The sequence below is a fragment of the Brachyhypopomus gauderio genome, unplaced genomic scaffold (genome assembly GCF_052324685.1).
Source record: "Brachyhypopomus gauderio isolate BG-103 unplaced genomic scaffold, BGAUD_0.2 sc64, whole genome shotgun sequence".
In the NCBI taxonomy this organism is placed as follows: Eukaryota; Metazoa; Chordata; class Actinopteri; order Gymnotiformes; family Hypopomidae; genus Brachyhypopomus; species Brachyhypopomus gauderio.
Genome location: NW_027506885.1, coordinates 845902 through 862334, shown reverse-complemented (window position 1 = coordinate 862334; position 16433 = coordinate 845902). Strand labels below are relative to the sequence as shown.

The 16433-nt window shown below is 45.1% G+C and overlaps 1 protein-coding gene across 1 annotated transcript; it reads right to left on the bottom strand.

Annotated features, from left to right (window-relative positions):
* Positions 1 to 6146: 6146 nt before the first annotated feature.
* Positions 6147 to 9230, bottom strand: LOC143490235 (C5a anaphylatoxin chemotactic receptor 1-like). Its single transcript, XM_076988850.1, has 2 exons — positions 9159 to 9230; positions 6147 to 8358 (listed from the first exon to the last, which is right to left on the bottom strand). The coding sequence occupies exon 2, from the start codon at positions 8351 to 8353 to the stop codon at positions 7262 to 7264; it is 1092 nt and encodes a 363-aa protein (XP_076844965.1). The 5' UTR covers positions 8354 to 8358; positions 9159 to 9230; the 3' UTR covers positions 6147 to 7261.
* Positions 9231 to 16433: the final 7203 nt, after the last annotated feature.

The window sequence follows — 16433 nt, the reverse complement described above, 5'->3', positions numbered from 1 at the left end:
TCACACGCCACACATCCGATTTCTCACGCCGAAAAAAATCTAGTTTATTTACCTCTGATCCATATCTACGATTCAATGAGTTACTAGTTCGCTCTGGCACCAACCACTGGATATCGATCGATCGCGATATAATACTTAATTTGTGTCCATTATACACCCCGCCCGGTAACAATTTACGTTCGCCACCCCCTCCAGGTTCAAATCTCACTCCAAGTAATCTTGAAAGTTGGCATCCCTGATTTATTGAATTTCTTTAATTTCATCAAATCAATGAAACATAATTAATTTATATTGTAATGAAGTTAAACTTGAGGCGGCATCCTACAACAGAGCAGTCACGTGGTGCGTCGTTCTCTACAGAACACACTGCAGGGAGAATAAACATTAATTATGAATGCTCATTACGTATTTGTAGCTAACTTGATCATTTTGATGGTAGGCTAATATAGATACATACAGCATGTGTTGCCTTCAGTATAAGGCTTATAGGCTTTAAATTTTTTGCGGCTCCAGACATATTTGTTTTTTGTTTTTTTGGTCCAATATGGCTCTTTCAACATTTTGGGTTGCCGACCCCTGGTTTAAACCATGAGCCGCGACGGCTTGCGCAGGGGAAAGAGCACAGTCAGCTAACGCTGGTGGTGTTTGACATGGTGTGGAGGAGCCCTCGGGTGTGACACTCACATGCTGTAAAATTTTGTTTCTCAGTAGAAAGCCCTTTTCTTGTGTTCAGCAAATGAGCGGAGGGTCATGGAGGAACACCACTATAAATCCTTAATAGATAGTAACACGCTGCAGAGAAGTGTGTGGCTGAGAGCTCTCGGAACAAACGAGGAACAAACTACTCTTAAAGAAGAGAGGTTTATTCACACAGGCCAGCTGTACCCAAATGTTCAAAGATGAGAGGGCGCTCCTCTAATTTATACATACACAGACCAGCCCTGTGCATGCAAGCAACAGGGTGGGCTCAAGAAGGCTAGTCTAACAAAGGTGATATATTCTACCATATATGGAAGCAAATGCTTTATTCTTGATAAGCCTGTGTGAGGGGAAACATGATTCATACGTGTGCAGCAGACGCAGCACCTTGAGGAGAAATGCTGAGCCAGTTCTTGGTACACACACTCAGAACGCACAGGAGGAGGGAAAAGGTGTGAAAGGGGAGGGGGAGGTGTCAAGCGAGGGGAGAAAGCTGTGAAAAGCGTGTCAGGAGTCACAGAGAGCATTTAGGGGACATAATGTTCAGAGTTACATCGGCCAGGGGAAGATAAAATATTCCTTCACATGGTCAGATTATTTTTTTGAGATCAAAAAACGATGCATTATAAGTGTTTCTACAATGTATATTTATTAACACTAGAAGTCCCTGAAATTTCAATCTCCCCCTGAAGTCCCTAAAGAGGGTCCAAAGACCCTTAGTCCAAACTGACACCTCTGGTGGCTCCAATTAACATCCATTCATTTGCAAAAGTGGCCACTGCCTGAGGAATCAGCAGGGGGGAGAAGAGCTGAACTTGCCTCCAGTGTTATGTAAATGAGGCATGTGTCAGGTATGGGTGGTTGCTGCTGAAAGCTTGCACCTCCTTGGCTGCCATATGAGACTGTGCAAGCTCTCTTGCAAGAAGTCTCCTCATCTACAGAACCATATGTTTGAGATTTGATTTGTGAAAGGTTGAAATAATGTGAAATTGACACAAACATAATATTTGAATTATAATGGCATATAAGTGGCATATTGATTAGTCAAAATGGCTCTGATATTTTTAACCTTATTTGAAGTAGTTTTGTCTTTTGAAAAACTGCTAATAGGTAAAAATATTTTTACATAAATGTATACAAAAAACCCTCAGCTACTTGAAATAGAATAATATTATTGAGCAATTTTAAGCCAGTCCATATCCAGGCACGTCTGAAGTTTGCTAGAGAGCATTTGGATGTTCCAGAAGAGTATTGGGAGAATGTCATATGGTCAGATGAAACCAAAGTAGAACTATTTGGTAAAAACACAACTCGTCGTGTTTGGAGGACAGTGAATGCTGAGTTGCATCCAAAGAACACCATACCAACTGTGAAGCATGGGGGTGGCAACATCATGCTTTGGGGCTGTTTCTCTGCAAAGGGACCAGGACGACTGGTCCGTGTACATGAAAGAATGAATGGGGCCATGTATTGTGAGATTTTGGGTGCAAACCTCCTTCTATCAGCAAGGGCAATAAAGATGAAACGTGGCTGGGTCTTTCAGCATGACAATGATCCCAAGCACACTGCCAGGGCAACAAAGGAGTGGCTTCGTAAGAAACATTTCAAAGTCCTGGAGTGGCCTAGCCAGTCTCCCGATCTCAACCTCATCGAAAACCTTTGGAGGGAGTTAAAAGTCTGTGTTGCCCGCCGACAGCCCCAAAACATCACTGCTCTAGAGGAGATCTGCATGGGGGAATGGGCCAACATACCAGCAACAGTGTGTGCCAACCTTGTGAAGACTTACAGAAAACATTTGACCTCTGTCATTGCCAACAGAGGATATACAACAAAGTATTGAGATGAACTTTTGTTATTGACCAAATACTTATTTTCCACCATTATTTGCAAATAAATTCTTAAAGTCAGACAAAATGATTTTCTCAATTTTTTTTTCACATTTTGTCTCTCATAGTTGAGGTCTACCTATGATGTCAATTACCGGCCTCTCTCATCTTTTTAAGTGGGAGAACTTGCACAATTGGTGACTGACTAAATACTTATTTTCCCTACTGTAGATATCCTATCAATCCTGTTGTAGATTGTTGCAGATAAGTAATTCAAATTTTACGGACAGGGTCTACAACATGATAAGATAAGATAAGATAAGATAAGCCTTTATTAGTCCCGCAATGGGGAAATTCACAACTCCCAGCAGCAAAGTGACAGTAGTACAAAGGACAAGACTCCAAACTTACACGATACATATATACATAGAATATAAGCGAAAAGAACTATAAGCAAAAAGTGTATTGCTAACGAGAGCAGTGCTGATTGTACAGTCTAACTGCAGCAGGGGTGAAGGATCTCCGGTAACGCTCTGTAACACACCTTGGGTGACGCAGTCGGTCACAGAAGGTGCTGCCCAGAGCTGATAAAGTCTCAAACATGGGGTGGGATTCATTGACTATAAGAGTTGCCAGTTTTTTTAGCATCCTCCTTTCTCCCACCACCTGTATCGTGTCCAAGGGTTCTCCCAGAACAGAACTGGCCTTTCTAATCAGTTTGTCCAGTCTGTTCCTGTCTGCATTAGTGATGCTGCTGCCCCAGCACACTACTCCATAAAAAAGGGCTGATGCCACCACAGTGTCAAAAAAGGTCTTGAGGAGTGGCCTCCGCACTCCAAATGACCTTAGTCTTCTTAATAAATAGAGTCTGCTTTGACCCTTTTTGTAAAGTGCAGCAGTGTTGTCCGACCAGTCCAGTTTCGTGTTTAGGTAAACACCTAGGTACGAGTTCACCATGTCGATGTCAGTTCCCTGGATGTTCACCGGTGTTGGGTGAGGGTGACTGCGCTTTCGGAAGTCCACCACCAGCTCCTTAGTTTTCCCAGGATTTATCTGGAGGCGGTTAGCTTGGCACCAATCCACAAAGTTCTGAATAATGTTGGGATATTTTTTCTTGACCCAGATAGGCCCCAACACTGCCCCGATGAACCGATTGGTTTTGACTGAATTACCCAAGCAAAGTCTTAACACCAAAAGTTCTTTTAGATTAATTTATATGGAATATAATTGAATACGATATAGTCAAAGTATACGTGGTACAAACTCTCCAGTGCACTGGTGCTAGTTGCCTAGAACTCTACCTAACCCAAGTGGATCTCAGCAGCGTCCAAGCAAAAAGTTCTCGTGCTGGGCGATGTCCTCCCTTTCATACCTCTTCTCTAAGTTTCGATATCTGCCCCCACCTTTGCTATTCTTCCTTAGAGCCCCCCCTGCTCCTCTCTAGCCATCCATCTCCTTATCTCAAACTGCTTGTTTTGCAGCTTACACTGAATAGGCCCATTCTATTCTCCTCAAGGCCATTGAGGCCTTCTCACTTCTGCTCTTCCATAGCCTTTCAGGAAAACATTAAGTTTAAACATTAAGTTATTCACCTTTAAATTTCTTTTTTCCAACAATAACCAGTCTGTATTCTCGATCGTCCTCATTACTGATGAGACCGATAACAGCTGAGTCGTCTGAGAACTTTTAGAGGTGGCAGTTCTGTGTGCTATACCTAAAGTCTGCAGTGTACAGGGTGAAAAGGAACGGTGCTAAGACAGTTCCTTGTGGGGCCCCTGTATTACATACCACCAAGTCCGACACACAGTCCTGCAACCTCACGTATTGTGGCCGATGTGTAAGATAGTCCAAAATCCAGTCACACATGTGAGAGTCCACACCTATTAAATCCAGCATGTCCCTCAAAAGTCCAGGTTGGATGGTATTAAAAGCACTTGAGAAATCAAAAAACATGATCCTCACTGTGCTTCCCTGGTTTTCCAGATGAGAAAGCGCTCTTTGCAGCAGATAGATAACAGCATCTTCCACACCAACACCAGTCTGGTAGGCAAACTGAAGTGGATCCATCGATGACTTCACTAGTGGCTGGAGATGTACAAGCACCAGTCTCTCCAGTGTCTTCATCAGATGTGACGTCAGTGCCACTGGCCTGTAGCTGTTTAGGTCCTTAGGGTGTGGGGTCTTTGGTACCGGTACCACGCAGGATGTTTTCCACAGTTGTGGAACTCGACCGAGCTTCAGGCTCATGTTGAACATGTATTCAACAATTTCACTCAGTTGTTCTGCGCAGCACTTCAGTACTCTGGCGCTGATGCCATCAGGACCTGCCGCTTTACGTGGTTTAATCTTCTTAAGCTGATTTCTCACTTGGGTTGTTGTGAGGGTTAAGTTGGGGCATGGAGGTAGAGAGGGATCAGGTGTTCCAGGTGTCTGTGTGTTGTTCCTGGAACCAGTGGGGGGTGGCTGTGAACAGCAAGAGGTACTAATGGAGGTATTTGAGGGGGCAGACACTGAGTACCCTTGGGTCAGGAATACACTTGTAGACAAAGGCTGCAGAAGAGGTGTTGGAGTTGGAGGAGGGGGAGAGTGATCAAATCTATTGAAAAACAGATTTAAGTCGTTCGCCCATTTCTGGTCCCCCACCACCTGTGACTCTGGCTTTCTGTGACCCGAGATGGTTTTTAGGCCATTCCAGATCCCCTCACATTTCTCTGCTGTAGCTGATCTTCCATTCTCCTCTTGTAACAGGCTTTCCCCTCCCGAATCTTTCTCCTTAACTCCTTCTGTATGTCTTTAAGCTCGTCTCTGTTTCCTGATTTAAATGCTCTCTTCTTTTCTTTAAGCAGAGTTTTTATACTCGGGTTGATCCATGGTTTATTGTTGGAGAAACACCGAACCGTTTTTGTGGTTAGTGTTCTCCACACAGAAATGAACATAGTCAGTATCCAGGTCTTCCCCATGAGGATCACACAGTACTTCCCACATAGTTGACTCAAAAAAGTCCTTTAACGCCTCCTCTGTTTCCACAGACGATTTCTTAACTGTGCGGGTGACTGCTGGTTCTCTGTGTATGAGTGGTTTATACACAGGTTGGAGATGAACCATGTTGTGATCAGATTTGCCCAGGGGAGGAAGGGGTGCAGTTATATGCCTCCTTAGTGTTAGCATAGAACAGGTCCAGTATCTTGTCATCTCTAGTGTGACGGTTTACATACTGTGTGAAGTTAGGTAGAGTGTAGGAGAAGAAGAGCTTGTGGATGTTTAGTTTGCAGTTTGCTTACTGCCGAGTGGATGACGTCGCAGGCAGCCGCTGCACTCGCTGAGGGAGGAACGTACACAGCCGTCACGATAGCGTGAGAATTCCCTCGGGAGATAACGTGGTCTTATACTAACTGCTAAAAGTTTGACATCCTTACAGCAGATTTGTTCTTTAATAGAGATGTGTTCAGAATTACACCATCTATCGTTCACAAAAACTGACAATCCTCCTCCTTTCCTCTTTCCACTCTCCATCGTTCTGTCCGCCCGTATGTGTTTAAATCCGTTTAAAGCAACAACAGTGTCCGGTGTTATTGATGTTAACCATGTCTCAGTAAACAGCAGAATACTACACTCCACAAATGCTGTGTAAGACCAAAAGATTTATTGTAAAACCATCAGGCTAATTTAGGTGATTATTAAGATCACCAGAGATTAATAAAAAGATTAATTGTCACACAGTTTTGGACAGTATTTCACAAGTCTTCAAGAAATATAATGTAACTTTATTGATACAAATGGACTGTGCATTTTCCCATGGTTGAGGAGCATACATACACCCAGAAGGAACAGAAACCACAAGAGAAGCACTTCAAGAAGACCAGTTTCAGCTGCATGAATACATGGGGCTGGCAGTGAGTGAGCAGGTTCTGCATTCCAAGCACAAAGAATTTGACATTAATGCCTGTGGAAAGAACATCTGCTCTACCACAGAAGTGACCAGGGTTATGAAACCTCTTCCTTATACATTTTATTTCCATTATTGCTTTTACTTCTGAAGGGTTGCCATGGTGCTCTGATAATTTTAGCTGTGTGGTCAGGCGCTTGTGGTGAATAGGGTGGTTGGGAAAGAAATATTACAACTGACTCAGGTCACATGACCACAATCCTCTACACCTCAGTGTCAACCCACACCATCTTGCTGTTGCATAAAAGCCTAATTAGCATGCTTGTCAGTTTTAAAGTTTGAATTGAGGCGTGTTAACATAAAAACATCAGTGTCGTTTTTTCATGTTTTCATGTTCATGTTTCATGTGATGATGACATTATTTACATGTTGTTGAGGGTAACTTGAGTTAAGCACACAGCACAAAGTATTTTTTCATTGTGTAAGTGGTTGTAGCTTTTATATGTAATTTCACATCTGGCTACCATTTGTATAGTGATCACTGTGATCCAAGCGTCACTGCTCTGTAGAGCATGTGCATTAGTTACTAATCTGAGATTTGACGAAGTAAAATGAGGAGGATTTCCCAGAGCATGGATCAGTACTTTTGCTTAACATCCTCAATGCACTGTTTGCATAATATACACACACACACACATACACACATGCACAGGATGCATATATAAATTGCAGCTTAAAGAGTTCTGGGCAAGCTTGGTGAGGTAAAATGGTGATGACCCGTAACAATATTATAATTAAGCCGTGCATGAGAAGGTACTTGGCCTGCCATGCTGTGGGGCGATGGGCCCTTTCAGCTGGGTTTGTGCCATGTTGCATGCATGTTGGTGTCAGTGGTGCTCTTGGTGTTGGCCGTCATGCTGTGCCCACGCGACGGCTCCTCCGAGGCGAACTGGAGCACACTCCGAAGAGACTTGGTGATGCTCTCGCGGAAGCTCCGCCCCAGGCAGACGTAGAGCAGCGGGTTCAGGCAGCTGTTGAAGTAAGCCAGGCAGAGAGCCAGCACCTGGGCCAGGCGCAGATTGGCCTTGCTGTCCAACCCATCGTGGTACAGTGCCACCTCGGCGATGTCCACCGTGTGCAGTGGCGTCCAGCACAGGAAGAAGCTGAGCACCACGGCGAGGATAACCCGCAGGGTGCGCGCCGATCGCTGGTTGTGCTGCCGGCCCGGCCCGCGCCCCGCCCTCCGGTACACGCGCCAGTGACTGGTAGCAATGACCAGGAAGGGCAGTAGAAAGCCGAGCAGGACGCGGCTGACCACAAAGCCCCAGGCCTCTGCCTGGCTGTAGTAGCCAGATATGCACTTGGTCTTGGAGCTGTTCTCAACCAGCATGGTGTGGGTGAACTGTGGGATGCCAGCCAGCAGGGAGAGGCCCCAGGCGGAGAGGCACGCCCAGCTCGCCCAGCGTGGATGCCTCCAGTTCTGGCACCAGGCCGGCTGGGACACCAGTAGCCAGCGGTCCAGGCTGATGAGGGTCAGGAGGAGCACGCTGCAGAACATCAACATGTAGAGCAGGCCGGGCAAGACCTTACAGGCCACCAGGCCAAAGGGCCAGTGCTGGTCCTGCGCCAGGGGCACCATGATCAGGGGCAGTGACAGGCAGCACAGCAGGTCGGCCAGAGCCAGGTGCATGAACCACAGTGCGTTCACCGAGCGTGCCATCCGGAACGCCGTCACCCACACCACCAGGCTGTTGCTGGGCACGCCCAACAGGAAGACGAGGCCGTAGCAGACCAGAGCAAAGGTGTGGCGCCAGCCCACGACAGACACGCCACCCTCCAGGTGGAAGGAGCAGTTTTTGAACGTGATGCAGGGATGCGGCGTGGAGTTCCTGTACAAGCTGTCAAAGTCAAATTCAGAGTCGTAGTCTTCGTAGTCTTCCATTTTAACTGTGATCAAAACAAAGAGACAACAGGGAAATGAAGCAAAACAGTTGAGAAATACGTGTGTTTGCATCATCACTAATGAACTACCACACGTTTATTAACACTTTTATGAAGGACAAAGTCAATAGTTCACTGCATGCCGAGTTATCAGGGAAGTTTTGAGAAGTACTCATTTTAATTTGTCATCCCTGGGATTATGATTTATTATGCAATACATTTTAAGAGCAAACCTGAATTCTGCAACCCAAACATTAGATTCATATTGTTTTAATATTACACAAATGTTTTATCTCTTTAACTGAGGCTACCTGTCACGATACGGGTGCCCTTTTGCCTGTCAAACTACCAAGTTTTATTTTATTTTTGTATATTTGCCTGGATGACATGTTAGCCAGAACAATGAGAACCTCCACAAAAATGGGTAAAAAAGTCCCAAGATACCTTGACCTTATTAGAGCAGTTTTGTGCCACCACTCACCACACCTCTAATGCCAAACCATCGACCAAACTAAGTCTCAGCTTAGTCTCAGTTAAGTCTCAATTATGTCTCCCCTGCTACTGCCAGAACAGTTTTCAGAATGGAAGGACATAATCAATGTCATTTACTGTTCAAATAGCCAAAGTTCACAGAAACATTAAATGAAAAATGCACACAGAAAGACATCAATATACTTAAGCCTGTGTTAGGAAAACCAAGTTAGCCTAACCGCTAATGGCTAATAAAATAATTTAAACAACACCTATGTATCGTAAGACATAAGTAACATTAAAGCAACGAAAAACCACAGTAAAGCAAATATTACCATGTGGAGGTCAAGTTTAAACTCAGAAGATCCAGTATGCCTGCCTCTCACTCCCACTAACAGAACATATACCGAACTGAACTGTTTGGGGCGGTCTGCCGATTTTATATGGCTCAAAGAGCCAATCAGAAATTAGCAAGGAAATATCTTCACGCTGTAAAGCAAAATGTATTTTTGTGATTGGTTCAGAGATAATTTTTAAAATAGCTGTTGCTTGCATTGTGCTTGGGTGGGCAACGACACAATTTGCCCCCCACTAGCGCCGGCCCTGGCCCCCTAGCTAAATACACCTTGAGCCCCCAAATTGCTAAGTCTGCCACTGGTCACAATGTACAACTTCAGTCTCCCACGTCCCCTTACACTGGTTCCCTCACAGCCAGGGCCGGCCCTTCCATTAGGCAATATAGGCTAATTCTAGGGGCGCCGTCTGTCCAGGGGGCGCTCGCGTGCATGCATTTTTTTTTTTTACAAATGAACAATTAATAAATGTGAAAACAAGCAAAGTCCACATAATTGTAATTTTATTGTTTAATTAATAATATTAGTTAAATTAATTATTATTATTACAATAACAACACACAACACCTATCACCCGTGCGCCCCCGCGTGCTCTGCGCACCTCGTTACTGTTTCTCTGTGGGGGAAAAAGACAACACCACAGAGTGAGTGACATATATGGCGTCAAAGTAGGTCCAAAAGTTTTGAGAATCAAAAAACAGAATCCATAACCAATAAATGATATTTTGTAATTGAGAAAACTGTCGTTAATATTGAGAGTTAAAAAAGCAGGTTTGTAAACAGAATATTTATATTTTTAAGTTGTACAGTGGCAGACTTAGCAATTTGGTGGCTCAAGGCGAATTTAGCTAGGGGGCCCATCAACATGCGAGGAATAAGTTGCCTAGCAACGCCTCTACACAAACACCGCCTCTGATTGTGACGTCACCGAATTAGCATGACGTCACAAAGCGGCAACTGTATATAAACTCACGCTGATCTGACTCACGTCATTTGCGGTATACAGACAGAGGAGAGCAGTTGGCGATCTTGGACACAGATACAATATTTACTTACCACAGCATATAGGCTTCAGCTACGCAGATTGCTGCAGAGGTATGTATGTCTTTTGGACGTTTAGCGCTAAGGATTTCTGACGTTCCTTTGACTTTAATTACGTTTTTAAATGCGGTTTTTAAAGTAGCTATAGATTCAACATTTGTTTTGGGGACAAATTGTTTTGTTTCTGATGCGCAACCCACTATTTAACCTTTGGAACTGTTATACATTTGTTTCAAAGAGGCGGGGTCTAGTAAAAAACTTAAAATACTTCGAATGCAAATACAACATTGAAAACTGATCCATAGAAAGCGAAGTCTGAAAAAGAAAAAAGTGCACAGAGTGTACTTAAGAAGTGATGTGAAATCAGTTGGTTATAAACACAAGGAAATGCGAGCATAGAACGTTTTGAGTATGTTTGCTAAAACTGCACCGGTCTCGCGGCGGTCTTTTAGGCGCGTGTGTTAGTTCGTGGCGCAAACACCAAGTTGAAAATCCCCACGAGAGGTCGCTGAATTAAATGAAAAATTCAATTTACTAGCTAAATGTCCATTAATACACATTGAGCCAATGGTAGCAAACGTTTAGGTCAGGAGTGGTTTTCATGCGGCTCTTAGGGCGAACCGAGCTGTGTCCAGGGGAGAGGTCCAAGTCCCCAGCCGGTCCGCGCTCTCACCTGCACAAACGGTCTGTGCCGTGGCCCGGTTAGTTCATCAGTTCTGGGGGCGACACACTGATACATCTTCGTGCTGCGCGGTTTGTTTACAAGCGAGCCGCTACTACCGGCGTAGTGGAAAACGGGAGACTAGCGGCATGAAGTATCGGTGCTATTGTGATTTGGTCGTAGATTAAAGCCGTGATGTTATTCGCGATAACACACGACCCCGAGTGTTCTTGCGTTTATACAAGTTTTTTTACAAAATAAATGAAGAAAATAAATCCAAGAACCTCAAGACATTCATAATGAATATGCTTTAATACGGACTGTGCCTTCCACCAAAAAGTACTTTCGCAACAAATGAAAGAACAGTTCCCTGGTCTACCTAAAAAATAAAATAATTATTTAGCTCAGCCTTTTCAACTGTTCCCAATTTGACCTTAGTCATTTTGTAAGAGCCAGTCCGTGAAGCACTTTGTAGCCCATTTTGTTTGTCGAATTGTATTTTGCTCATTTCGAGTCAGTTCTAGCGCTGTCATTTGTTCTGCTGTCATTGCAGTCGACTTAATCGTTGTTGTGGTAATTGTAGGTTCAGAATTTGATGTAAGTGTGGAGTCACACTCTTTTTCTGAGTCTGTGCAAACTAAATTGTTTGCGGAGGGGAGGTGTAATTGGACACAAATTAAGTATTATATCGCGATCGATCGCCCAGTATAAACGCCTCCGCCGACCAGAGCGTTGAGGAGAGATTTTGATTGGAGGATCGTGCCAATAAATTTTTTTTGCTGATGCTGGTCCAGCGTGTCGCGTGCCAGTGATTATGCCTTGGCGTGCCAACGGTGGCACGCATGCCATAGGTTGCCGACCCACGTCATACATGTTTGTCAAAAATGTGTTACAAAAACAGACTGTTATTTATTATTATTTCTGATTTCCCAAGATGGAGAGACTGAGAGAGGATCAAACAGAACAGAAATTGAAGAGAGAGTTGGACAAACTGAAGACCAGAATGCTGGCAATATATAAAGAAAAAAACTGGCCTATGAAAGGGAATGGTTGCAGTATGAACTTGAGGTCAGGGACGAGAGATGGGTTGAGATGGAACAGAAAATGAGAGAAATGCAGAGAAGCATGGCACAGGAAAGACGAATTTCTAAGAAAAATTGAGAAAAGATGGGAGAAACAGGAAGAGAAGTTGCATCAAAAATTTTTGGAGATGCTTCGAGAAAATGAGAAAGAAACCATGATTGATGATTTGAAGGTAAAGGGGACAGAGCGGAAAGACAGACCCATGTGTAGGTACCATGCTAAACCAGCAGGTGGCAGTACCACTGGCAACACATTGAACAAGCTTGCTTTAACGGAAGTAAGGGTGTGTCTACAGTTCAGGTGTTTAAATACCCTGAACAGCCATTCATCACTCTCTTTCTGGTTTGACTGACACCGAGGTTAGACCTATTAAAGAGAGGCTCCGTCATTTCTCTCTCTCCGGTTTTCTTTGAGAACACGCAAACTTTGCTACGACTAACAGCAAACAGCTGAAAGTCGTATTACTTCATTAACGAGCCCGAGTTACAGTGTAATCTAACCAGCAACCGATCAACGCTACCGCGACAACAGATTCACCGAACTACTTCAGTCAAGCTTGTTAACGCGGCCACACGGACTGAAACAAAGGCGATCAATTCCCTGCTGTTAAACCGTGAACGAGACTCTCATTCCTGGACTTCAGAACCAGAAGGACGATTCCCAGCACACCTGGATGACGTCGCCTTAATCGCCTGTGGTGGAAATTCCCTCCTAATTCAGGGAGAATTCAGGGAGGACGACGACACTACCCAAAATCCTCAACACGTGAGACTCTTGCCGCTGGGCATAGTTTATCAAAGGGCAAAGTTACTTGAACTGTAGAGTTAACCAAGCTTTCTGTTAATACATTCTGAATGTGCTTAACTTTATTTTCATAATCTTCATTAAGATTTGTACACACAAAGTTCTCCACCTTGCATGCAATCTCTCCATGTTTTTATTTATCTAATTAATGAACAACTTGTAGTCTTCCCCATTTTCAGACACACCACATTAATTTTTAGTTATTAAGCCAGCACCATTACTCTTTGTTCTGACCACATTGGAATAAACCAGCTGAGCCCATTAACATACAGTCGCGCTGCTCTACCGTTTAAAGTCGGCGCCATTTTAGTTGCTTTGTTCTCTATAGAACTGAGACTACAACTCACGCCTCCTCACACGCGCACAAGCGCGTGCACACATTACTCTCCTCCCCTTTTTACACACACACACACACACACACACACACACACACACACACACACACAATAGATGCTGAGTCTTCACTGTAAATAAACTGATCCTTGTTGATGCTGTTTGTTTTAGAATAGTTGGTTTTAAATAAATGTATCATTTATTTTCACCAAATTGTCTGTTGATGTCATTCAAAGGTGGTTGTTGCCAAAACCTCCAAAGAATTAATAGTTAAATCCTTCAGATACCAAACCATGAATTACCTTTAGTTGATAACTAAACTTGTGGTTCTGGTATAATTAGAATATGAGACTGATTCTAAATTAATGACACTGATTCTCTCAGAGACTGACCTTATTTACCCCCAAGAAGAGAGATCAGCAGAAAACTGCTGGAGATATCAGCCATGCCTCTTTATTGGATGGAGTTCAGCCTGAGGAACATATTGCTAAGCCTCAGACCTCTAGTGGGCCAAAGGGGCAGAGCACGGAGGCTCCGCCCACAGCTGGTAAAGGTGATAGCCCCAAATACAAGAGCAAGAGGAGGAGGCTGATTGGTTGGGTCAACAGGGAGGTAAAAAAGGGACACAACAGAGCGATACAGAACAGCATCAGGAAGGAGAGGAAACATGGAAACGAGTTCATCTCTATCCGTAAGTGTTGGAAAGACCGCTGCTCCCCCCGTACATACTACAGCGGAGAGCGCCACTGCTGACACGTCAGAGGCTGGCAACGCGACAGGCGGGAGTTATTGAGCACATGCGAACTTGTACTGATTCTTCACCAACCTGGCGTGTGTGTATTTGTGTGTTTGTATGCGTTCATGACAAAATGTGAGTATTTGTTACGGTCCTGGAATTATTGTTAGTTAACTTGATTCATTAAGAGTTTATATTTCCTCCCTGTTGTTAACGGACTAGAGTAATGTTGAAGTACAGCTGCCGCGAACTTACGAGTTTAGCCTGCTAGTTAAATAGCGTGAAGTTACCGCTGATTTCTATGACATTGTCCAGTTTATTATTTGTAGTTGATTCTTGTAAGGTCTAAGGACAATACTGAATTAATTTGAATACTAGGCACGCTGTGAGCGTGTAAAACCACCATGTATGTTTATTACCGTTAACTGTTGTACGGTTATATTAATGCATGTCATCTGCTATTTGTTGCAGACCATACGTTACACACTTCGTTATCTTTACTGCTTACCTGCTATATAAACCCGTGAGCACTGTAATTACCGTGGAACTGATGTGCTGTGCTGAGATTGTGATTAAAGAATATGAGCATCACCCCCGTGCATTCTCCAGTGTTCTGACCGACACTCCGAAGGTGGACGAAATCATATTAAGAACTCGCCTAATGCAGTCCATCAACCTTTCCTCTATCGAACATTTGGTCCTTCGAGCCGGATTTTGTGTTCCTTCGGTCTAGTTCTCTAAGAATGCAGCCCGAAGTCACGTGTAGTGGTGATTATTCAGGAAGGCCGAGACGTCAGAGCCGACCCCCTACGCACTTGAGAGATTACGACCTCTCATATTCAGATGCGAGGATGAGTTTCCAGTCTACTTCCTCTCACGCAGCACAGCACACACACAGGATTGAAGAGGAGAACATAGCTACTCCAGACCACAGTGAAAGGTCTGCCTCTCCTTCTGATGAGCAGTTTCAGCCCTATAAGCCAGACCCTATGGCAAACAGTTGAAGAATGGCCGACCACGGCCGTGAGATGGCCAACAGGTGAGGGCGAACGTTCAGCCTATAGCACTCCTCGCCAGCTCTCCCCTGTGCCACCGCCTGCACCCTTTCGTCGCCCATGGGAAGATGCGCCCAGTGTTCAAGGCGTGAGACCTCAGCTCGACATGTCTCAATTGCTCACACTTAGCGACCCCCCCTCTCTGATGCGAACGTCCTTTCATCATTCGCCTCATGACTGGCCATCTCTTGCAGGAGTGAGAGGCGGCCCACTGGCCCAACGGGAGTGTGCATCCACACTGCCCCGACAACACCCTCAGCGACAGCTGCAGCCCTCAGGAAGCCAAGCTCTGGAGTCAGATGCTTTGAACAGTACCCAGGTCGATCCTTACCCTCACAGGAGGACCACAGCTGACGCACCCCTACCCTCTCAAGATCAAGAAATTATTAAATACCTAGGAAAGATGATGAACGAACTCCAGATGATGAAAGATCACCTCGAAATACCTGTTTCTCACAACGCGGCTGAAGCTGCCTACCAGCCCCATCGCACGATCCATGATGTCAACCATAGTCTAAAGGGTAATGAGAATGATGCCTACTTAGCCCCATACTATGCACAGGCACGGCCCGGGCACCAGGGAATCCCAGGGAACCTCCCTCGCTATCAGCACCCCAATGTGCATCTGCGTCAGCCGGCATTGGAGCCTACCTACCGACAGACGCCATTCAGTGGGAGTGGACCTCCACAAGGAGGCCCGGCCATCCCTTGTGGGCATCCTGCCATGATAGAGAGCACCTACCGAGGCCCACGACCAACGATACCTAACCTCAGCACAAGAGACCCTAGTGAGTTCACCAGACTGAGAATAGCCTTAGAGAATCTCCTACCCCCTGAAACCACAGAACTATTCAGATACCAGATACTCCTGGATCACCTGAAACTCGAAGAAGCACGCCTCATAGCAGACTCCTACCTCAACTCTCCCTATCCATACTCAGCCACCATGGCCGCATTAACCGAGCGATTCGGCCAGCCCCGCGAACTCGCCTTGAAAAAGATCGCTCAGGTGATGGACTCTCCTGAGATACGGAGCGGCGACACAGAAGCATTCGATCACTTTGCACTTCAGATCAGAGCCCTTGTGGGACTGCTGAAAACCCTTGGAACAGAGGGTGAGGCAGAGCTGAGATGCGGATCACATGTGGAGAGGCTTTTGAGCAAACTGCCACAGGAGATGAGGTCAGAGTTCAGGAGACATGTATGGAGTCTGCCACGCACTACGTATGACTTACTGGACTTCGCAGACTGGATTCACTATGAAGCCTGGTGTCAGAATAGTGGAGGACAGACAAGCTCCAAAGGGCAGAGACCGAACGCTAAACGGCCGCAGGGTCGAGATATGAAGTACGCTCCACGCACGGTATACATATTACATGGAACAGATGAGGACTCGAGCAGATCACCTACACCGAAGGCAACCAGGCGAAGTGAGAGAACCTACTGCCCCTATTGCAAGGAAGATCACTACCTCAGTCAGTGCCCCACCTTCATAACCTTCAGTAGAGAAGAGATCACAGACTGGATCCGCTCTAACCGACGCT

Excerpts from the sequence above, each read along its gene's own strand:
- LOC143490235 (XM_076988850.1), bottom strand. The coding sequence starts at position 8,353 with ATGGAAGACTACGAAGACTACGACTCTGAATTTGACTTTGACAGCTTG.